The sequence below is a fragment of the Monodon monoceros genome, unplaced genomic scaffold, assembly GCF_005190385.1.
Source record: "Monodon monoceros isolate NGI ecotype Baffin Bay Population unplaced genomic scaffold, NGI_Narwhal_1 Super_Scaffold_11, whole genome shotgun sequence".
Taxonomy (NCBI): domain Eukaryota; kingdom Metazoa; phylum Chordata; class Mammalia; order Artiodactyla; family Monodontidae; genus Monodon; species Monodon monoceros.
The window spans coordinates 31,967,742-31,993,873 of NW_021703767.1; the positions used below are offsets into that span (position 1 = coordinate 31,967,742).

The 26,132-nt window shown below is 33.2% G+C and overlaps 1 protein-coding gene across 1 annotated transcript in view; it reads right to left on the bottom strand.

The window, feature by feature from the left end:
• The window catches only part of ROBO1 (roundabout guidance receptor 1), a 392,430-nt gene that overhangs the window by 74,345 nt on the left and 291,953 nt on the right, over positions 1 to 26,132 (bottom strand). Inside the window, exons 7-9 of the mRNA XM_029214218.1 lie at positions 14,792 to 14,800; positions 10,173 to 10,297; positions 6,852 to 7,023 (exon numbers count right to left, since the gene is read on the bottom strand). Coding sequence (XP_029070051.1) covers positions 6,852 to 7,023; positions 10,173 to 10,297; positions 14,792 to 14,800 — 306 coding nt within the window. The remainder of the gene's footprint in view (positions 1 to 6,851; positions 7,024 to 10,172; positions 10,298 to 14,791; positions 14,801 to 26,132) is intronic.

A 26,132-nucleotide genomic window follows, 5' to 3' on the forward strand; every position in this document is an offset into this window, starting at 1 on the left:
TCAATATGACTGAGCTCTTTTTATCTTGGAATTTTTTCTATTAAAAGAGTACATAGTGAATTCAGAGAAACTGGAAAACTGTCTAAAAATATTCTTGGTAAGCTAATCCAAAAATATAATTGAAGTGGATATCCTAACCCAGGATATAACACACTTCCATATCAGAATTATAGGAATGGGAAGGCACTTTCGCTAAATCTATCACCTTAACAGTTTTAATGTCCCATGGAAGAAAACAATGGAAGGCATTTTTATAACATATAAATAAAATTACTCTTATTATATGAAAAAATCTAAAACCTAAAAACTTTATCTGAGATAATAAAGTCATAATTTTAGGGAAAAATCCAAAACAACTGTAGTGGAACTAGTATTAAATCCTGCATTAGAGAGATGTTCTGATCTCCTGACATAGGCAATTTAGGTGAAATTCCATAGATAGTTTTTTAAATGAATAAACATTAAAAATAAAGTCCATTTTTCATTAATAAACTTTAAAATTCTGAATATTAGTTTAAAATATTTTAAGTCACAAATATTCAAAAGACAACTCTAAGAAATTGCCTGATTAAACAAAACTGGTTGCCAGAGTGACTAAATTTTGGATGCAACCATTTGCAAAGCTGGATGTGTCATGTTCAAAGTTTTATGCACCAAAGATTTCTCACAAGCTGGAGTCACACTTCAATTTGTTCCTCATTTATCATGCAATAATTATTAGTTTTGGGCATTCAATCTAAGAAAAACAAGAAAGTGAAATCAGCAACTGTGCATTTTCACTCCACCCTTCCAATTCTCTTCCATCTTTGGTTGCTGGTGTGAAATCTGTTAATACCGTGGAGGTATATTAGAAGGCTGGAGTTTGAAACTTGGCAGGAGTGTTTCAGATACTCCATGGATGAAACATATAAGCCAATAATTCCTTTGCTTAGAATCATTTAATCTTTTCTACATTATCTGTTGATTTTGGCTCAAATCAAATTAGAGGCCCCTCCTGGTAAGTATGAAAAAATAATGATAAGTGTTTCAGTGCACTGGGGTTTTTATAAGACTCTACCACCTGTGTTCCCTTGATTATAAGAATGAATGAATATTTATTTCCAGATATTAATTGAATTAGTAACAGAGGGTTTCTTTATAACTGATTATAATAAAGTCCAGTAACAGAGTGGTTTACATTTTGTAGTCTTGTTATATTTAGAAACAATCCAATATCCGGGGATTTATTCAACTTTCTATATCTTTACAGTTCTTTGATATTTGCATCATATTTAGCGTCATCCTCACTTCCTTATCCTATCCTAACCCAGTTTAATGATGTTGTTTCTCTGTTATTGATTTCTTCCTGGTTTACACTGGGTACTTTACAAAAATAAAGCAAGAAAAGAGAAGCAGGGTTGATTATCAGGCTACACCATCTGTCATGTGTCTTTAGGCAAGTTCCTTAAATTATCTAACTTTCGGGTTTTTACCTGTAACATGAGGATAATAATACTTGCTCTAACCAGCTCAGGGGATTGCTATGAAGATATAAATGGAATAACAAATATTCCATGTACTTTGCTAATTGCAAAAAGCTAGACAATTATATGAATTGTGATATCACGATCCTTTTCTATAAAATAGTAATATGTAAATCAGAGGTAAAAAAGTTCATTAAAGCAATTTTATGTTTTTAGGTAAAGACAATGAAACATTTTGGTGTTGTCACAGATTAGAATAAAATACTGATGAAATGTTCAAAGTTACACAAATTAAAATGCGTAGTACATTTAGCAGTCAACACTAAGTTTAGGATTTATGAGAAAAACTTCAAATAGAGTCTAATAGCTCACATTTGGATTATTAAAATGAATTATCAGGTAATAAAATAGGATGTGTAAGACACAGAAATATGATTTAAAGAAAGTAAGTGAATGGACTTTGTAATCAGAAGGACGTAGCACTGTAAAAAGAAAATGTTCCGTATTTGTGCTCTCCAGTACAGAAGCCAAGAGCTTCAAATGCTACTGAGCACCTGAGTGTGGCTGGTGTGATTGAGGAACTGGATGTGTAGCTTTACTTAATTTTAAGTAATTTTGATTCAAATTTAAATAGCCTCATGTGGCAAGTGCCTACCATACTGGACAGTGCAAACTTTTATTTTTGTTTTTCTGTTTTATTTTTAACATCTTTCTTGGAGTATAATTGCTTCACAATGGTGTTAGTTTCTGCTGTATAACAAAGTGCATCAGCTATATGTATACATATATCCCTATAACTCCTCCCTCCTGCGTCTCCCTCCCACCCTCCCTATCCCACCCCTCTAGGTGGACACAAAGCACCGAGCTGATGTCCCTGTGCCATGCGGCTGCTTCCCACCAGCTATCCATTTTACATTTGGTAGTGTCAAACTTTTGTTTTAAATCTCAGTTCTGCTACTTAGTATCTGAAGGATCTGGGTATATCTTTTCACCGTTCTCTGCCTCAGTTTCCTCATCTGTAAAATAAGAAGTCAGATTTGAAATTATTGAACTGTTTAAAGTTCTTAGCATAATGCCTGGCACAAAGGAGGCATTGAATAACTTTACAAAAGCCAGGACATGGAAACAACCTAGGTGTCCAATGACAGATGAATGGATAAAGAAGATGCGGTACATATATACAATAGAATATTACTCAGCCATAAAAAGGAACGAAATTGGGTCATTTGTAGATATGTGGATGGACCTACAGTCTGTCATACAGAGTGAAGTAAGCTAGAAAGAGAAAAACAAATATCATATAACAACACATATATGTGGGATCTAGAAGAATGGTACAGATGAACCTACTTGCAGGGCAGGAATAGAAACGTAGATGTAGAGAACGGACATGTGGACACAGCGGGGGAAGGGGAGGTGGGACAAATTGGGAGATTAGGATTGACGTGTATACACTACCATGCGTAAAACAGATAGCTAGTGGGAACATGTTATAAAGCACAGGACGCTCAGCTTGGTGCTCTGTGATGACCTAGATGGGCGGGATGGGAGGGGTGGGAGGGAGGTCCAAGAGGGAGCGGGTATAGGTATACATATAGCTGATTCACTGCATTGTACAGCAGAAACTAACACAACATTGTAAAGCAATTATACTCCAATAAAAAAATTTCTTATTATAAATATCAGTATAGTGGTGATGGTGGTGGTAGTGGTACAGATATGAGGAGTGTAACAGATGATATAACCCTATTAGAGCAGGGTTTAGAAAAGTTTACCTAGTTTTCCACATGTTCAATGAAAGATTTAAAGACCCTAAGAAATGAGGGTATTTCATCAGAAGTAATATTTTTTGTCACCTCAAGAATAATAATCATAAAATCTATGTCAATACATATAAAAATATTCATAAAATAATTTTAAGTGAAAAAGAATACAGAATAACACACACACTGACTGGTTTAAGTATGTAAAATTCACATCTAAAAACCAGCAAACATCAGAGTCATATATCACAATTGCCATCAGTTTGTAAACATATCTCAACACCTATGAGTTAGGCTGTAAACTGTTACCTCATTTCAGCAATTAGGGAGCTGAAACATTGAAAGTTCACGTGACTCGTCCAAATCAAAGAGTTAGTCATTGGCAAATAGCTAGTAATTAGAAAGTTAATGCTCTTTCCACTGTATATCAATCACTTTTGAGAGATTAATGCAAGTGATTTTAGATTTTATACATCATTTAATCATCACTAACTACTTCTTACTTTCTAGTAATTAAGAGAAGAAACATTTTCAATTAAATAGGTTATATGAATTTCTATGTTCCTGTGTCAAACAGGATTTGGGGTAGGCCTCAGCTACAGAAAAACAACATTCAAAGACAACTGCTACTCTACCATATTCTGTGTCTCATGTTTTATTCTGCCTTTGCCTTTGTTCTGTTTGCAAACAGTAAAGAAAGAAAGTCGAGAAACTAAAGTCAAATAGTCTCCAGAAAATACTCTGCCTATTACCTCTCTTCGACTTGATTTGGTAATATGTAAATACTGATATTATCAGCACTCACAGTAAGTACAGTTTACCTATGAAGAATGAGTCCATAGTTGTAAGTTGTTTGTACAATATTGATGGACTCCAAAATAAAGAAAACAAAACTAAAAATACAGTACCACCACAGCAAACACAAAACCACCTTAAATCTCCCCAGAGACTGTAAGATGAAACTTTTAGAAGTGAATTGGCTATCAGGGATGAACCTCAAATCCACAAATTTAGGAGTTTTGTTTTCATTTTAGTTTAGCAAAAGTTGACATGCTTGATCTATGCTCACAAATGTAACCATTCACGATAAGGCCATGTCAAAAGGCACCTAGAAAGTTTTGCTTTCAATTATGAGAATAATAAGAGATATTTTATTACAGTTTCCTTTGGCCTTTTTTAATGTATATCCTTACATACAAGTTGCTTTATAAAGTTGCAATCATAAACATATGTGCAAATCTATGTTCTACTTTTTCTATATATTGATTATATTAATCATTATATTCATTACATGGTCTTCACAATCATCACTTAATAGCTCTAATGTATGTAAGAAACTGTAAAAACATTTTAGGTCATTCTAACGTATTAGGGCAGTAGATACATAATATATATCATAGATAGTGTTAAGAGTGTAGACTTTTGAGTGAGACAATCTTAATTTTGAATTCTGACTTAACCAACAGCTAGCTCTTCATTCCTTCCTTCTTTGTTTCATTCACTTATTCAAAAAATATCCATTGAGAGTCTACCATGTGTCAGACCTTGGTGGATACTGGGTATATATTTAACTTGACTGGACAGATAAATTCCCTAAATTGGAAGACTCAGATTGTTAAGATGTTAATTCCCCTTAAATTGTTCAATAATTTAAGTGGAATCAAAATTAAAATTCTGATTTTTTTTGTTTGTTTAGGATGTTAAAATGTGTGTGTGTGTGTGTATACTATGTGTATGGAAATTGAAAAGTTGATTTTAAAATTTATAAAAAAATGTAGAGGACCTCTAATAGCCAACCCAAAACAAGAAAAACAAAGTTGGAGACTTACACTACCAGTGTGTAAGACTTACTATAAAGCTATAATAATTAAGACCATACATACTTGCATAAATAGATTAATGGAATATAATAGAGAGAACAGAAGTAGGCCACTGCCTGTATGCTCATTTGAATTATGATTAAGATGCCACTGCAATTCAGTGGGGAAAGGACTGTCTTTTCATAAGTGATGCTGAAACAACTAGTATCCATATAAGGGAAGAAAAGGAATTTTGACCCTTATTTTACACTATACACAAAAATTAATTCAAGATAGATTAAAAATTTAAATCTCAAAAGTACAGACAATAAAGATTCCAGAAAAAACACAGGAGAATATCCTCAGTCTCAAGGTAGATTAGGGAACTAAAAGCACCACATATAAAAGAAAAAATAATACATTGGTCCTCATTAAAATTAGTTACTTAAGCCTTAAAATCATCATTAAGAGGGTTTTCCTGGCGGTGCAGTGGTTGAGAGTCCGCCTGCCGATGCAGGGGACACGGGTTCGTGCCCCGGTCCGGGAAGATCCCACATGCCGCGGAGCGGCTGGGCCCGTGAGCCATGGCTGCTGAGCCTGCGCGTCCAGAGCCTGTGCTCCACAACGGGAGAGGCCACAACAGTGAGAGGCCCGCGTACGGCAAAAAAAAAAAAAAAAAAAAAAAATCACCATTAATAGAATGACTGGGAAGAAATATTTATAACACATATATCGGAAAAAGACTTGTATCTGGAATACATGAGAAAATGAAGAAAAAAAAACAAATGAGAGAGAGAAATGAGTATATGCATCCACCAAAAGGCAAACAAGATAACTGAGTGCACATGCCCACCCATAGACTTATACAGAAATATTTAGCTTTATTAATAAAAGCCCTAAACTGAAAACAACCCATCAATAAAGGGTCCATAAATAAATTGTGAGCTATTTATACAATGGAATACTATACAGCAACAAAAAGAATGTATATATGTTTATTTTATGTATATATGTATATATACATATGTGTATATAGGTACTGTGCATTGTTTGAAAGTTCATTTTAAGCCACTTTGTTTTTATGAAAGACCTACATTAGTACATGTGCCCACTAATCAAAATAAATCTGAAGTGGATTTTCATTTTTATGAAAAGAGGAAATTGCTTCTTCACTTGATGCCATTTCTTTGGCTTACAAAAGGTTTCATAGGAATGCTCTACTTTCGGAGAGCAGGGAAACCTGTTATATACACATATGTATATATTTTTAATATATTTACATGCTTACTTATAGTTTCTTTTCTTCTTACTACTCTCCATCTTATGGTTTGGAGATTTTCTCCATTACTGCGTTTTTATAATATATTTGGCATTAATTAATCATGCTTAGAAGAGTTGATAAATAGGACAAAACCACATTACTAAGAAAAACTTACTCATCATGAATTGTGAGTTGGATTTGTCAACAATTCATCTTATCTCCTTAGTATGGAGGAAAGAAAAAGGATGATATTTTACACTAAGAGATTTTAAAATAACTTCGTATTTTCCAAAACATGGAGAGTCCTATGTACAACTACTCAGTGTAAACTTTCCTTGTATAATTGCTAGGCTTTTATGAATGTAATTTGATGCTAGAAGTTTATAGTATAGCCAAGTTAAAATAAGAATGATTTTACATTTAATCACTGTATCTTCATCCTTTTCACATTACACCAAAATTGCTATAAGAAAGGATACAAAGTTGAAAATAAATGCATTTACTGGCACTCTCTTTAGACCCTAAGCCAAACTTGGACATTTTGAAATAAAATGTTCTACTTTACCATCGGTAACTTCCAAATATGCTTTTGTGATGATACTTCCAGCAACATTTAAAGTCTGGCAGATATAATAACCAACATCAGATCGCTGGACATTAGTAATAGTGAGGTCACCAGTCTGGGAGACTGAAAAACGGCTGGATGACTGTGGTGGCTGATATGAGAAAAGCAGATTCTAGAACCCAGAATTTGGGAGGAAAGAATAACAATAGGTTAGTTGCTAGTTTCCAACATGTTGGCATACATACATACATATATCTACAAATAGATGTATAAACATTTACACACACACAAACACACATACTTGTATATGCAAATAAGCTAAATATCCTCTAACACATACCCAGATATAGATGTGCACACACATAAACATATAAATGCACAAGGTTTAATGATCTAGCCTTAAATAGGGTTATTTGAAAATTTAAATGAATTCTAAATATGGATATATGCCTTTATAATTTCAGTTTCAAACAATACTAGATATAAAAGGATGTTAGATACCATTAGAATTAAAAGTTTTACATATTTAACCAAAACAAAGTCAAAAGCTTTGTTTCACATAGATGTGCCTATTAGGATTCTAAACTCTAAATCTTTTCATGTATAAAAATAACATTAAAATTTAAACACTTGCTGACAAATTAAATTTAAGAATATCATTTAGGCACCATTATAACTATGTTACCTGTCCATTATAAAAGTTCACTAATCTATCAAATTGTTAACAGTTTCTTGTTTTTCTGGTTAAATGGTGGGCACATCTATTATAAATTTTTAATCAAATACTGAATTTAAGAATTCCTGATGGAGTTTTATTTTTGCAGAAAGTTATCTTAAAAACAAACTCAAAACAAAATGTGATGTTATTCTGTGGTACAAATTTCTCTCTATGAATCAAAATATGCTCATTGGAGAGAGTGCATATTTCATGTAAAAAACATATCATGTCATTGTTTTTCATGAAATAAAGAATATCAACATTTCTTCTAATCAAATAAATTTGCTACTTTTTAAAAGTTTAGGTGCCTTTTAACATTTGTCATTTACAAAGGCTTAACTACTATTGCATGGAAATGTGTCCAATGACAAAATTTTAGGTAACAGTGAGTTATATCATTAAATCAAACCAAACCAAATCAAAATTATTTCAAAGTTTGATACAGATTTTAGGTGACAATGAATAATTTATTTAAATAACTAAGTGAATCATTTAAATATTACTCTACTAAGAAGAACTGCTAGTGGATTTACTATTATCGCTACTTGATATTCTTATATAATACACTTTCAATTTTTCCTGTTCTACTAAAATATTTTTTTTTCTTGTCTTTAATTTGCTGTCAGCAAATTTAGTCCTTTGAGGCCAAATGAAATGTATTAGAACCAACTGAGGTATTAGAACTTAAATGACAGCCTCTGTACAATAGTCAAGTTGATATTTGCCTACCAAAGTGAAAATTATAGTGAACTTGATGGCATTGCATACAAATGATTAGTGAGTGCAGTCAGTAAACTACCTGTGTGTTATTTGTATGAACATAGTAGAAGCAAGATCATAAAGCAACACACCCAAGGTTGATTTAAGCAAAAACTAAAAGAGGTTAGGATTAACTGTATCAAAAATGAATGAGAATGTTGTTTTACAAGTTTCAGAAACAAGTAAAGGGAAATGTGTCCATTTAATGAAGAACTGAAGTCACTAAGAGATAAGAAAAAAATTGTGTTTTGGCCATCATCAAAAAATCTACAAACAATAAATGCTGGAGAGGGTGTGGAGAAAAGGGAACCCTCTTGCACTGCTGGTGGGAATGTAAATTGATACAGCCACTATGGAGAACAGTATGGAGGTTCCTTAAAAAACTAAAAATAGAACTACCATATGACCCAGCAATCCCACTACTGGGCATATACCCTGAAAAAACCATAATTCAAAAAGAGTCATGTACACAATGGTCATTGCAGCACTTTTTACAATAGCCAGGACATGGAAGCAACCTAAGTGTCCATCAACAGATGAATGGATAAAGATGTGGCACGTATATACAATAGAATATTACTCAGCCATAAAAAGAAAAGAAATTGAGTTATTTGTAGTGAGGTGGATGGACCTAGAGACTGTCATACAGAGTGAAGTAAGTCAAAAAGAGAAAAATAAATATCGTATGCTAACACATATATATGGAATCTAAAAAAGAAAAAAATGGTTCTGAAGAACCTAGGGGCAGGACAGGAATAAGGATGCAGACGTGGAGAATGGACTTGAGGACACAGGGACGGGGAAGCATAAGCTGGGACGAAGTGAGAGAGTGGCATGGACATATATACACTACCAAATGCAAAATAGATAACTAGTGGGAAGCAGCCGCATAGCACAGGGAGATCAGCTCGGTGCTTTGTGTCCACCTAGAGGGGTGGGATAGGGACGGTGGGAGGGAGACGCAAGAGGGAGGAGATATGGGGATATATGTATACATATAGCTGATTCACTTTGTCATACAGTAGAAACTAACACATCATTGTAAAGCAATTATACTCCAATAAAGATGTTTAAAAAAAATCTAAAAAAAAACTATTTTAAAGTTTCCTATTATTTTTAAAGTGAAAGTGTTTCAAAATTCCCTTTTTAATAAGCTGAAGCTTAATAGTGAATTTAATTTTTAAGACCACAGATCTCTATATTCTAGCTTCAATATATATAGAAAATTCTGGTTTATAAAAATATATAGAGAGTAGGACTTGATAGCAAATGGTGACCACATATTACAGTTTTCAAAGAATTAGAATATACTGAACTATATCCAATATGACATCTATGTTAAAGAGACTTTCATATAGTTTGATGAATTTTTAATTGATAGATATATGATAGATAAAACATAAAGAAGCAAAGAAGACACTTCAGATTCCTGGTGCTTTCAGAAAAATTGCACTGACTAATTATCATCTTTGTTTTAAATGTGTGTAAATCTCTTTTAACATATAATTACAAATCTCTGAATAATAAAAAGTTATAAGTAATTAAGTTGAGAAAAAAGTAGTTTTTAAAAAAATGTGGCTGAATTGGAAATAAAGGTAAATTTTATACAATAAAACAATTACTATTCTACATACCACTCTCTGTACCAAAACTAGGCAGGGAAAATTTGAGAATTAAAACAAGGTACGAAATTTTGTCTTCTCTTTTATTGCTGAAATGATTAGGTCACTCAGAGATTTCTCAGTTCTCTTAAAGCGACAGATATGTGACTAAATAATTTGTTGCTTTTTGTTATATATCTGGCACTCATCTTTACTGATTGAAATATTAGAACAAGGTCATACCTGACTCCCCTCTCTCCTCCAGAAGATAGCTGGTTGAGGATTTCCAGTTGCTTCACACTGGAAAGTTACAGTTCGTCCCAATGCAACAACCTGGTCACGGGGTTTCACAACAAAATGTGGAGGTTCTGAAGGAGATGAAACAAATTACCCTGAATCAAAAGCATGGAGTCATTGTCCTATTTGAGACAATTTGCTGATATCCCAAGTGCTGCTGTTATTTTATACCAGTTGTTATGTACTCTATAGATATACATAATGTACCAATTCTCATCCTTAACCTAAATGAAGCTAAATTAAGTGCACATTCATAGAGTGGAATCGTGTAGCTCTGTAAAGAGGTTTTTTTTCTTTTTAATTACTTGACCTTCTAAGATTAACTACCTTATTAAAAAGAATTCTTGAACTACAATTTGACCATTTACATTCAACGTATGCCTGAAATTTGTATGAATAAATATCTTTTCTTATTTAGAGCTGCTTAAAGGTGCATGGATGTTAATCACAGACACAAGGACCTCCTGATGTAGGCAGGCCCTAAAAATTAATTTAACTCAAAAGCTCCCAAAATGCTACCATGGAAATTATAACCATTTAAAATCTTCAGTCCAATTACTTGAATAGAAATGAATTTAAAGCAATAGTGGAGTCGAATGCCTCTTTCATTTACATAGGCAAGGGCATGTTCAAACAGAATATATATGGAAATGAGGGCAAATTTGAAACATCTGCTCATCCTGACATTATAAATACTGCCAGCTTTGTCCAAACTGTTTGATTTATACAGACTTAAATGGCTACTTCATCCAGCAGTAAATAGAGTGTCAGAAAATTGTGTCAGTTACATTGAGAACAATGGCAGCTGAAAACATGAGGTGTGCTGATGGGGTCACTCGCTGAAAAAAAAAAAATTTAAAAAGCTTGTTTTGGGGCTGTGCTTTATGATTGGAAAAAATGTGCACTGAACATAAGTCTTTCTACCTACTGTTTACACTTTTCAAATTCATTTGTTATCAGCTGTCTGAAACGCCTAATTATTCTCCTTTCTTGTCTCAGTTCAAACTGAAGTGAACGTTTCAAGCCAGACACTTAACAGTTTATACAGGATAATCCGCTTTTTAAGACTCTTCCATTATTTCTAACCTTTTCCTTAAAAGTACTTTTAGTTACTTATGTCAGTCACTTAGGATAACTGCTTCAAGTGAATATGAATCAAAAAGTATGTTCAGATTATGTCCACAAGTGCTACTTCTCTGCTCATGAGAATATGACTTCTTTGTGAATGAAGATGAGTATTTGAAAGGGTACTCTTTTCTCTTGCTAAATATTTTCTGGTCAATTGTATCTGAGACATATATACAAATACTTATGATATATAATATATACATTTATCAACTTTACACGTTTGTATGTATACACATATATACATGTGTGTAAAGTGGAATGTAAAGCCCCTTTAAAAAAGGCGATATGTAAAACAACTTGCATGGCCACAAAACTGAAGAAAGCAATTAGATCTCCTAACTTCTAGATAAGTGTGCTTTCTTCTATACTCCCTTTTTATTTTTAATTGAGGTTTAGTAGAAATTATACCATTTGACAAGAAAATTACAGGAGACCTGAAAAATCAGGTCAAATGCCCTCAAATGTCCTGTAACTTATAGGGAAGAAAATACAAAGTTAGGAGAATAAGTTTAGGTTCAATTTTGGTAATGCTGACGTTCTAGCTTATAATTTTTTTAAACTCTGATTGTAATTGACTGGTTTACTCATGAATCTGGCAAACACTGTCATTAGCCAGGTATAATAACAGGCGTGTGCATCATTGCCTGAGGATTTTCCTCCACACACATCCATACAGAAGCGTTTGATTCCTTAGTTAAGGGTTGGAATAAGTGACATAGAAATCAGACCAAGGAATTGAAAGGACTGACTGGATAATAAACCAAATCCAGAAGAGAGTTTGGTTTGTTTCAATGAAAGAAAACCAAGTGATTAATTAAATGAATGGGAAAATATGACTTTCCAATATATGCAGGGAATTTGAGTAGGAAAATCTAAATGCTCAAATCACTTAGACAAGTAAAAACTTCGGGTGGTCTCTTTTCTAAATCTCAGAACCATGTCTAATAACATGTGCCAGAATCCATGTTTCTTTTATAAAACGCCAGCTCTCCTCAAACCTCAAAGACTTATGTGGGAACAAGGGATACAAACCCTTATACAAACTACATTTATCCTGCAGCAATCCTTCCACACAGGATATTTGCCTGGAAATGAATTTACTATATCTTATAGGCATATCCTCCAGCCAACATCAACAATGACATCAGCCACGAGGCATGTCTTAGAAAAAATCCTTTCCTACATGTATGTTAAATATTAGATATAGACATAGCTCTAAAAAAATTTTTAAATGGATTAAATATGCCTTTTTCAATCTTCTATCATCACTTATCTATTTAGATTGAGAAGGCCAATCACCATATGCATCTGATGTTCATGATAAAATGTTGGACTATTTTTCAAGGGCTACGATATTTAAACTTGCCATAATTAAAAACACATAATCATGTGACTAATATGATGTTCAGTGTTGAAAATACAGAAAATTAGATAAGCAAAGAAAAGCTAACTATAATTCAGCCATGCGAATTGTACCATATTGTTTTAAAATATTCTCCTACAGTATCACTTGAATGACTGTTTAATGGTCTAAATACAAATTACCTTAATTATTTAACTAATCTATTGTCTTTAAATTTAGATTGTTGCTAATTCCCCCCTTAAACACAATGGTGAGATTTACATCCCTCTCAATTTTATTCAAGTTTATTTCAACTGAAACTCTCTCTGATAGGACACTTTCCTCCCAAACCTCACTTTCCTCCCAAACCTCACGAACACTGAACATTAACATCCTTGTCAAACTTAGAATAGAATCTCCTCTTAATTGGCACTTTTATATTAGTGAGGTTAAACATTTATATTCACATTACCTTGTCATTGATATCCTATTTGTTGTGGATATTGTGTTCTTGTGCTTAACTTTTTTTTAAAATTTATTTTATTGAAGTATATTTGATTTACAATTTTGTGTTAATTTCTACTATACAGTAAAGTTGTTCAGTTATACGTAGATATACATTTTTTCATATTCTTTTCCATTATGGTTTATCCTAGGTATTGAATATAGTTCCCTGTGCTATACAGTATTCCCCTTCTAAATAAAAAGGCAGGGGGTGGGTTATGGGTTATAAGGGCTGGAACGTTAGAAAAGATTAAAAACCTTCTATCTCAATGGTGTACAAACTTTTTTTGTCTTCTTAAGCCATGAAACTCCTCCTCCAAACAAATTCTTCCACAAAGATCTAATTCCTAAATAGATAACAGCTTGGGGACAGGGGAGGGGGTTCCATGAAGTGGCTTCTGAAGCCATTTCTGGGGGTCCCTCTACTCTAGGTAGTGGTTCAAATAACATCAGCCTAATCCAAACACTGCCTTTTAAATTGTGCTTAACTTTTTGATTCTAAGAACTAAGGATAAGCTAAAATTTTATCCACTTCTCAAAAATGTCATAGATATATTTTTCCATTTATTAAAAGTCTTTCTAATCTAGTCATTTGTGTTGTTCTATCAGTAAAATTATATAAAATAGATTACATAATACATATGAAATTATATAAATATTCACTCTATTTTCATCCTGTATTTTGCTTTTATTAAATTTTAATCCATCTATATTTTTGCATATATAGAAAGCTATTTTTTTCTAATAGCTCATTATTGCATCACCATTATTGAACAATCCATCCTCTTATCTGTATTAGTATGAAATGACATCTTTATAATATGTGTATAACTTTTTAACTTAAAACATAGAGAGATTCTTTTAGGGTCAAAATTATTCCCTGGAACACCATAAAAAATTCTCCAAAAATGGTGCTCCAGCATCCTTAAAGTATGTGAATGGACCTTCCCCAAAGTACTGATCATGAAAGTACTTAGAAACCTTTATTTATATGAGGACAAATTGTTCATCAAAGCAAACTTTGATAAATTTTAGACACATCATGTGGTTATTTCTTACATAAAATGAAATGATTCTGACACATAGAAATGAAAATGAGTGCAAACAGCCCTAAGTGCAAGCTTATTCACCAGCAGGACTTTTAATGACTAATATTGAATAACAGTTACAAAAAGACAGACATGGATTCATAAACATACTTTGGATCCCCCAAACCCAAACTGTCCTCTGGGCACCTATTTTTCTTCATTTGTTTATCTTGTGAGATATAAATTGAAATAGTACTTAATCAAGATAAAGTCCTATCACTTATTTTATCACTCATTTAAAAAGAGAAAAAATAAAAGGATGCAGATCACACATCATTTAATAAGACATAAAGTTAGCAACCCCATTACCTTTACTCTTTGTCACAGTTACCCATACTTCCTGCAGACTTTATTCTGTGCAGTCTGTCTTTGTGGCCAATGACAAGTGAAACATGGAGGCTGATTGGTTGAAGGACATGGAAGGGTATGGATGGAAAGGGGAAGAGAAGTTCCAGTCACAGTGACACGATGATTAGAAGATGGCCAATAAAATGTCAACTTACCAGACCCAACTAAAACGAAACAAAAAAAGAAAACATGGAATAAATAAAAATAAACAGAAAATGAAACTGAAAAAGTAATAAGATTTGACTTAACAATGATCGTTCTTTTAAAATAAAATGAAGAACACATTAATATTTGGATACATGGCTCATACTGTCCATGAATGAATATTTGTTAGCATTTCCAGCATCATCATAAATCATTTAAGAAAAATAGAAATGAATCTTAAAATCTCTACTTTGATTAAATGGCAGAGCTACTACGAATGATAGCTATGAAATTATAAAACACTTTTCAATGGCTTTACATTTTGCTACCAGGATTAGATAACTATATATGTAATGGGTTTAAAAACACACTATAAATCTTAACTGCTAATGCTACAGAGAATAGAAATCAAGCATCTTAATCAAAGATAAAGAAGTATTAAATCCTGTAACTCCACCATCAGATTAATTTTAAAAGGTTCATGCTGTCAATGATATTCTATTAAACCCATGCTTCTCATACTTGAATAAGCATAAGAATCACCCTAAGATCTGGTTAAAATACAGGTTATGATTGTATAGGTCAGAAGTGTGACCAGGGATTTTGCAGAACCCACGTGCTACTGGTACAGGACCATAGGTTGAGTAGCATGGTTAAAAAAAGGTATTATATTTGAATTCTTGCATATTTTTAATTGAGAAAACACACAGGAAAAATATAAACACATTATGGAAACAGAGAAAACTTTATAACACTATCTAATAAAGTTATAATCACATTACCTGTTTTCAATGCTGAAACATTGGGTATTTTAACATAGAAAGCTCATGTATTACATATTTAAAAACTGGAAAGCAATTGTTTTGCTCTTTTAGAAACAAAGGTAATTACTGTCAAATGCAGAGCTTTTTCATAATAGCCCAGTAGACATCCACAATATATTCTACTCAAATAAATAATGTCCATGTCTTTCAGCAAGTCACGACTAATTAGACTTGATATACATTCCGGTACTTTAAATAAATGAACTATGCCAAGCACTGCTGCTGTGAAATGGTAGTTTTAAAATAGAGAGAGGAGTTCTCCTGCCTATTGTTACCACATATGCAAAATTTAAACGTAATTCAGAAGCACATTTTAACTCACACGTTCCCTTTAACGTGAGTGAAATAAATTGTCTACTTTTCACTCTAAGGTAAAAACTCTAAGCATAATTTTTCAATCACGCAGGCAAGAAAAGTTAAAAAAAGCATACTCTCATTTGCTCAGGCATAATGTTTATCATAGCATAATTATGTTATCCAGATTTGAAAACAAACAGAGGATGGGACTTGCTTACATTTCTCATAACCTTAAAGACGAAGTCTTCTAAATGACAGGAAGAAATGTTCAGAAACTACAAGAGAGAGAACCTGACGACTGTAGCAACAGAACTTTGCTTTGAGAAAACAAAAAGTCATAAAATTATCTTTTGGGTAATCTGAAAATAAATTTGATCTCATTAGACTGATGCAGTTAAAATCAAGCCTTATTTGAAGTCAGGAGATCAAAGGAATAATTCCTAAATAGTTTCTAGTCGTGTATTTTCAGTAATTTAAAATTTCTTAAACAGTTTCAAAAATATTTAACATGTTAGAAACCAAAAAAATCACTGGGAAGCGGCTCATTTAAAATTTTAAAAAGCACTTTTCCCTTGCCTATAGGTTTTACCAGCAACTGAACCATAGCAGTTGAATCTTTTAATTAAAATCCAGTGTGTTTAAGCATGTTAGGCTGGGCTTCCCTGGTGGCACAGTGGTTGAGAGTCCGCCTGCCGATGCAGGGGACACAGGTTCGTGCCCCAGTCCGGGAAGATCCCACATGCCGCAGAGCGGCTAGGCCCGTGAGCCATGGCCACTGAGCCTGCGTGTCCGGAGCCTGTGCTCCGCGACGGGAGAGGCCACAACAGTGAGAGGCCCGCGTACCACACACACAAAAAAGAATGTTAGGCTAATGCAGTTGCATATCACATCAATGACAATTGATAACTGTAAGGTTTTTCATAGTCTATTAAGGACCCTAAAACTTATCTAAAACAACATCTAACACAGAAGCTCCTAAAACATCAGAGGTTTTTGAAAGGACCCTATCCTGAATGATCATTTAAGCTTTTAACAACCATGATTATCAGGAAGTGATTCTTCTTATCTAAATGAAAACCTGCCCATCACAATTTCATTTGTTCGAGTTTCAGTAAACAAATAAATGCCATTTATACCCTCCAAATAAAATCCTTTTTCTCATTTGAAGAAAATTATCATCCCAAATTTTCTCTTCTGGAGAATAAATGATAGAAATTTCTTTAAGTTTTTCTCAGATTTCCCCTTTCTCTGTATTTCTCTCAGGGTCAGGTCAAAGGATTTTTTTTTTTTTTTTTCCATACAGAAAGCAGAGATCTTCTACACAACAGGCAGTGCCTATTACTGTCCAGTTAGGAAAGTCCAGAAAGAATTAGAAAAAACAAGAGTCATTTGGATCCTGTTCATTCATTATCCTCTAAAGCTCCTGGTTTATGGGCTGCTTCACTCCCACCCTCCACATAACTCGTCTCATCTTTTTTTTCTGCTTTAAAGGCTGGGAGCACCTCTATCCCAGCTCCCCTTTCTCCCTAAGAAAGACGAAAAGCCTGTCTGTCTCTATCTCTAATAAAACAATAAAACAATAAAATGTTAGCTCTGGAAGTGACCTTAGAACTTATCAGTCTAACCCTATCTTTTTGCATGAGAAAACGGAGAACCTAAATTGTTAAATAACTTTCTCAAGGTCACGGATGACTAACCAAAGGCTGTCTTCCAGGTCTCTCGACTAAATCCATGTCTGTACAAACTTCCCTACTAGTTAATCAGTTTGGGGAGAACTATATGCAATAGGACACAGAATCTATTTGATTTTACATTTAAACTGTTATAAACTGTTTAATCTAAAATCATTACTACCTACACATAAAAATAGTTTTAAAGAATTCCTCATGACATTAAAAATCTTTAAAGAATATTTAGCTAGAGTTTTAAAAAGACATGGGAAACTAACAAGTGAGAAGAAAACAGACTTAAAGGCTCTTACAAAGTTCACCTTTTTGGGAAAAAAATGTAATGCAATCATTTCTTAAGGGTGAACCAATTTTAATCATTTCTTGTCTTGATCTCACTATAAATTGAATAAAATACTACTCTTTTGAAGCATGAGAATAATATCTTAACAAAAAATACTTTTTAAGGTAAATGTGTCAAACAGGAAGGTAAAAAAAACTTTAAAAAATAAATATATATTTTTAAGAGGAAAAAACCTTACTAGTTTTTCTTTTTTTTTTTTTTTTAACATTGCAACATTGTGCAGATTACAATCCATCTCCAGGAACAGCTTTAAATCTCCTTATATTGGAGGGAGTTTGGAAAGGGGTGAGGGATTAGAGAATTTGCCACTAAGTTGAGTTTGTATACAAAGCATACTGTTTTCACCTAGATTTTATTTTCTTGGGGTTGGGTGGGGGAGGAAGGGAAGTTAATCGAAGTCTAAATATATATATATATATATATAATACATATATATAATACACGTTAATTATATAATTTTATAAAACTCTGGTTCTCTTTTGAGTCTAAAAAAGAAAAAGAATAGCTTTCTTCCAAATATTTGGAGATATACAAACATATACACTCGACTAACAGTTTTTAGAAAAAGAACTGTTCAAAAAGTTTGGGAGAATTTAGCCTCTTGCTCTCTCTCTGTCTCTCTCCGTCTCTCTCGTCTCTCTCTCACACACACACACACATACACACAGTTAGAATAAGAGATTTTCTTCCTCATTTGAATGTGCCATCAAAGGGCTCCAGACTATCTAATTAGTTTGAAATCTTATTCTAAGAATGTACATTGTTCAGACAATAATTTCTAGGTATAAATGAGAAGAAGCTAAGAGAGAAAAGAAACAAAAATGAAAATAAGGAAGCAAAGAAGGAAAGAAGGGAGGGAGGGAGGAAAGGAGAAAGAAAAACTCATTTCTTCTATCTCCTTGTCATATTCAGGAGACATGAGTCAGAAAGATGATACATGTTTGAAAAAATTATACAGAAGCTGGAGGAAGAGGCTTTTTTTTGGTCTGAGAAAATAAGTTAGCTGGACAGATACTTAAGAAGTCTTCAGATTATGTCTAATAAATACAGGGACCAGCCAATCTTAATAACTACTTAGGCCAGAAGAGAAGTAGATAATGGGCCTAAATAATAGCACGAACGACTTAGGAAAAGTATAGAAAAGAAGCAGTTAACAGTAAAGGTCACTGAACCATGAATTGGTTGCCAACTGTGATGTCTCTAGAGGTCTTTAAAAATGGGATTTATTTCCATTTGGCCACAACAGTTTAGCTATATAACGCTGTCTGGTAAAGAAATAGAGTAGCTGACTCTTAAAGTGCTTTCTACGCTATGATTTTAAGACTCTGGAAGTTCAGAGGTAAAGCAAGACAACAGATATACCCCTCTGCTTCCAATATTTTTCCTTCAGATTATGCATACCCAAATGTATACTCTAGTAGAAAATGTCCTGGAAAATATTCTTTTCAGTTAATATTACCTAAATTTGATGAAGTACTTTGTACACATAGCTCATATGATAAATCCAGGAGATAGCAGAAAATTCCAAGAAAGTAAAATATTTGCATGATTAGCACAACATTAAAATTACAATTTTGGTATTTCCACATTGAAATCTCAATGTTTGAAGCATAGTGGCAAAAATATTGGAGTTTATCCTTACACATTAAAGTCCTGAGATTCTTCACTATTAGCAATGGGCTATACAATTATTTGTACTGTAATGACAGAAGATTTCACAGTATTTGGGTCTAAAATAATTTAAGTATTCTAAACTCTTAGAATGGCCCTATAGAATATTTCATAGTTAAGCAAATTTACAAACAGTAGGACCAATCCTACTAGCAAATATCAGAGAACAACACCTTTCTTAAATGAGCTACAGATGAAATCACCCTGACTATGGAATTCTTCTGCTAATTCATAGATATTCATTTTCATTATTAGTAGCTAAATTGCAGTGAATCCCTAAATTGATGTGATGTTTTTCATTCTCATACACAGTGCTTTTTGAACAGCAGGGCTCAATTAACAAATCTGACAGACTAGAATTGTAAATACCACATTCCAGAAGAATATGAATGGAGTAAAGTAATGAGTTACAAGATTTTTTTGAGAAGAAACACATTTTTATTAAAACAGAGGAACACTCAAATTTTTAAGGAGTGAAGTATCTACATTTGAACTGACAAATCCCAGTCACTGTTACACCAGAGAAATTTTATGCATAGATACTCATGAATGATAATATCTCTAACAATTAAAAACCCTCAAGATATTTTAATACTCGGTATGATTTCTTTTTAGGGAAAAGATTGCGTTTAACATAAAAGCCTGTCATTACATCTTTCAACTTTTCAGACATAAAAATAGAGTGATTAAGAGGAACATTTTTAGAATATATTTAATGGATACATAAAATACCATGAACTTTTCCCCTCCACTCAAATATCTCACTTTATTCTTTAGATCAGTGGTTCTGGAGACAATTCTGATTGTCACAACTGAAGGGGGGGTGTTTCCGGCATCTACTAGGCAGAGGTCAGGGATGCTGATAAACATCCTACAACGCACAAGACAGCTTCCCACAGCAAAGCATGATCCAACCCAAAATGTCAATAGTGCCAGGACTGAGAAATCTTGCTATCTGCACAAAATACCTTGCACTATGCCTGACATATTACAGGTACTCAGAAAAAGTTAGTATTCTTCTTTTCCTTCTGCTTCTACAAATGTCCCCACTGTCCCCAAAAGCAGTTATTAAATGGTGCAAATTAGTTATTTGCCTGCTAAAGAGTCTGAGATTGAAATGCAGCTGCCCAGCAATCTATGATAATGTGTATGCCACCAGACGTAGGATCTCAGGATCATAATTTTGGTGGTAATACTCCCGAAGTCAACTTAGAAAGCCAGAAACCTAGATCTTTCTTCTCCTTATTCCAAGAGATACACAATTCATTACCAAATTCCACAGCTTGTATTTCATAACTATTTCTCCATTCCATCCACCTCTTTCTATCTCTGTTGCCACCACCTTGGACAAGTTATCCACCAGCATTCACCCGAACTAATGTCTTGCTTTTTTCCATTCCAACCTCACAATTCAGCCACAATGATTAAAAATAAACTAATCTGATTATAGTACATTTTTGCTTAAAACCCTTCAATATGGTCCCATTGCTCTTAAAATAGAGAGCAAAATCTCGAACATGGCCTCGTTATGTAACTCTTTGGTGTCTTCTCATATCCCTTCCCTTCCTCCACCGCCCTATCTTAGCCCCATAGATTTTCTTCTCATCCTCGAGTACATGTTGCTCCATCTTACTTCCGGTTCTGTTTATGCTGTGCCCTGGGATCCTCCCCTTTTAATTCCTACTCACCCTAGCACTCAGCTCAAAAAAAAAATACCTCTTCAAGGAGCTTCCTCTAAATTTGATACTAAATTTTATCGGAATGCTATATGTTCTCACAGCAACCTCAACTTCTCTCCTTGAGCACTTACTGTAGTTTTAAATTATACATTTGTGATTATTCTATAAATGTCTGTCTCTTAAACTAGCCTATAAGCTCCATGTGGGCAAGTATTTAACCATTTTGTTTGCCATCATTTCTCTAGAACTTATCAAGTTGAGGACATTATTCACATTGTAAATATCTGTTGAAAGAATGAACAAATGACAATAATGTCCCCATCGCCCAGTTGAAAGCACTTTCTTCCTCCCTGGCCTATCTGTTCAAATCTACTTTTCATATACTGCTGATGCTGTAGACATCTATGTATATCTCTCTTTATCAATAGGCTGTAATAAGCTCCATGAAGGCAGGCTCCATGTCTCATAATCTGTGCATCCTTCACAGTGCTTAGCACATTGTTTTATATATAGAAGGTGCTCAAGAATTTGTTTAGTTGAAAATCTGGAACCCTTACCTTCAAATGGCATAATTCATGGAGGGTCAGCGTTAAGGTACATGATGGCATAATGATAAAATTATTCAATAATGATAAAATTGAACAATTTTGGATCAAGATTCTCTGCAAAATTAATCAGATCTATCCTGCATAAATCACATAACCTTTCTACATCTCAGTTTAGTAAAGAGCCATCAATGTTAGCTAACTATGTGTCAGATCATACACTAGAAACCTTCTCAGCAACTCTGTAGAAAAGAGTTCAATATGCCAGTTTTGCAAAGGGAGAAATGTGAAAATTAAGTAATTTTCTTAAGGTCACACATCAGGTAAGACATGGCAGACTGGAGCTCAGGTCTGTTCAGCTCTTTAAATCCTTGCTATTTTTACTACCTTGCATGACTTGTTTGTTTGAAAATTTTTAAAAAGTGTTAAATCTTATTCTAATGTAAATTTGGTTCTGAAATCTTTTGGCTCCATGACCTAAGCAAAATAATTTTCAATAAGAAATTATTTACAAAGTAAATCATCAACAAAATGAAAAGGCAACCTACTGAATGGGAGAAAATAATTGCAAATTATATTTCTGATAAGGGGTTAATATCCAAAATATATTAAAAACTCATTCAACTCAATAGCAAAATACCAAATAATCTGATTAGAAAAATGGGTAGAGAATCTGAATAGACATTTTTCCAAAGAAGATATATAGATGGCCAATAGGCACATGAAAAGATGCTCAACATCACTAACCATGAGGGAAATGCAAATCAAAACCACAACATCACCTCACACCTCTTAGAATGGATAATTATTAAAAAGACAAGAAATGAGAATGTTGGCAAGGATGTTGAGAAAAGCAAACCCTTGTGCACTGTTGGTGAGAATGTAAATGAGTGCAGCCACTGTGGAAAACAATATGGAGGTGCCTCAAAAAATTAAAAATAGAACTACCATATGATCTAGCAATTCCCTCTAGGGTATGCATCCAAAGAAAACAAAAACACTAATTCAAAAACATATACATACCCCATGTTCACTGCAGCATTATTTACAATAGCCAAGATATAGAAAAAATCGAAATGCCCATCACTAGATGAATGGATAAATAAATGTAAACTAACTAACTAAATGAATACACACACACACACACGCAATGGAATATTACTCAGCCATAAAAAGAAGGAAATCCTGTCATTTGAGACAATATGGATGGACATGGAGGGTATTATGCTAAGTGAAGCAAGTCAGACAGAGAAAGAAAAATACCAAATGATCTCACTTACACGTGGAATTTAAAATAAAAAAAACAAGTCCATAGAGACAGAGAACAGGTTGGTGATTGCCTAAGGTGAGGGTGAGGAGTAGATGGAATGGATGAAGGGGGTCAAAGTTACATATTTCAAGTTATAAAATAAGTAAGTCATGAGGATCTAGTGTACAGCATAGGGAATATAGTTAGTAATACTCTACTGCATTCTTGAAAGTGGCTAAGAGAGTAAATCTTAGAAGTTCTCATCACAAGAAAAAATTTTCTAACTTTGTATATGGTGATGGATATTAACTTGACTTACTGCACTGGTCACTTTGCAGTATATATAAATATAGAATCATTATACTGTACACCTGAAACGAATATAATGTTATATGTCAATTATACCTTAACAAAAAAGATATTGTTTAAATGCACAATATGTATTAATATATTAAATTAACATGGGTACATAATCTGCTTCACATATGGGCATGTTTCAAACATATAAAAAGGTTTTAGGGGACGAAATGACTCATGCTATATTTTATTTTCTCATTAAAAAAAAAAAAAAACAATGTCCAAACAGCCAATTCCATCTCTGAAAGATGATATGATGCAACCTTTTAGGACAACTACCATAAATGTCAAATGCATGCAGTCAAGTATCAAATGTATATGTTCACAGTTTGCTATACATTATAAAGACATCTCTGACCTCAGTTTTTTCATCAGTAAAACAGAGCCCCCATCCATGTCTAACATTCATAATCTCAACAATCCAGCACAGGAATTATGTAATTTACCATTATTTCCAAGAAGCCTAAATCAGGCCAAAATTACTGATCATCAATTATATTTAGTCATTTAGTACACTTGGGGGGGAATAAAAAACCTAAGGAAAAACATAAGAGCACACCTCATCTCTTTACTAATGACCTAAAAAGAACACTGTTTGAAATGACTATTCTACCATCCACAATGTTAACTTTTTAAAAGCACCTTTGTAAAATGGTCATTTCTATCAGTTTTAGTTGTGCAATGCTCTAAATTTTCTCCTAATAACACTGACCACACAAAATAAATGTCCTACAGCTAAAGCTAACCTTAACAACCATTTATGGATTTTCCTACTCTCATAATTCTGTTTTAAAGCAATTACTCAGCTACATTTTGTCTTATACTTATTTTAGTATTTTCTACAGGTGTGTTTATACTGGCACATTATTTATCAAGTCCTGAGAATAACAGTTTAAAAGCAAATTAAAGTGCTCGTGGTATTTTAATCAGTTTTGCAAACTTTAGGTATGATATTAAAAGGTGGTGACTTCCAATTTATACAGGATCTTTTAAAAAATGAAATAAAAAGCATATTATATTTTGAATTATTGAAATAAGGCTCAAAGGACACCAGCTGCTGCTGGTATAACTATTCTAATGATGACCCTAATGTTTGGAATATACTGAAATGATTTGTGAATCTATAAGGATGAATACTGTTCAGTGTAATTTTCAATTCTGTGTATACCTATAAAATATTTAAAACGATAGCAAGCAAATAATAAAATTTGATACATATGGATGCATAAAAAGACCATTTTTCAATTATCTTGCATATTTAATTCACCCAGGGTTCATCATAAGAAAAGGGTGTCCTTGATGTCAATTAGTCTAAAATTATTCTCTTTATGGTTATTCTCTCTTAAACAATGACTTACCTCAATCACTTTATGTCCTAATAATTCTGGACAAAATAGGATACATCAATGTAAATTAACTTAGAATTAATTCTTTTACATTAAATTATACACAATATCACAAAATAATTCCAATTCTTAAAAGTTATGTGAGATTGTCAGTAATGAATCTAATGTTTTAAAATGAGCTACCCATTAATGACTAGAGCAAAAATCTAATTTATTTCATTCAAATTTCATTCTCAGGCTGAGTAATGCAGATTGTGTAGATCCACACAACTCGGTTACATATTTCCAGGATGATGTCATTAGTTCATAATGTAGGTTGCTAAAGACAGTTGCTAAGTTATACATCTATGTAACTGAGCAACGAGAGAAACTTGTCCACTGTTATGTAGATGAATAAATCACAGTAAAGCTCAGAACATAACGGAAGACCCATGATGTGCTATTTACTAGTGTGGTATTGTGTCATTATTTGTCACAGAATCATCTTATGTATCAATTATTTCTTGTACCTGACTGCTCTTCTTATTTCCTCAAATACTTGCTTGGCAAAAAACATTAAGAGAGTGTTTCAAGTTCTCTGTAGGAAGGCTAGGTGGAGAATTGCTTTTTCTTTTGATTAATTTTTAAGATTTTATCAGTTTGTTTGAAATAACTAAAAGCAACCCAAAACCTTCATGAGTAAGTGAAAGAAATCTAAGAGAATGTCACATCTTCAACAGTCATTAGGGTTAAAATGACTATTTCTGAAAGGCTATAAGAACACAAGGAGTTCTTTATTTTATCTTTTCTACAAAAAAAAAAAAAAAAGGAAAAGAATCATAGGCCATAATGCTGCTGGGTCTCAATCAAATCAAATAGCATAAAAAAAAACCCAGCAGGAGTGGAGCTCGGCATCCTATTTATGCCACTGGATCAGAACAGTTAGGAGAGGAAGCCATTCTCACAAATCATTCTCTTGTTAAATTCTGTAGTGGGGCTTCATTAAACCTCTTGAATGATAGCACTTGACTTTCAGCCTGTTCACAAAGAGCTCAGCTGGCAATACTGACTCTTTAAAAGTCTTCAATCACACATTGTCTTTTGGGTTTTCTTTCTATAATAACTAATCTTTTTTTTTATTCTCATTAGCTCCTCAAATCTTCAGTTAAATTTTTAAAATCATTATTTTAACTACAAAACAAGCAACAACAAAAACACAAAACCCACAGCAAATCCTATAAGGGAGGCATTCTGAATAAGACTCTTGAGTTCAACATTGAGTGTAGCAATACATACATATAGGAGGTGGTAAATTTATATATGACACTGTGTGTGTGTGTGTGTGTGTGTGTGTGTGTGTGTGTGTGTGTGTGT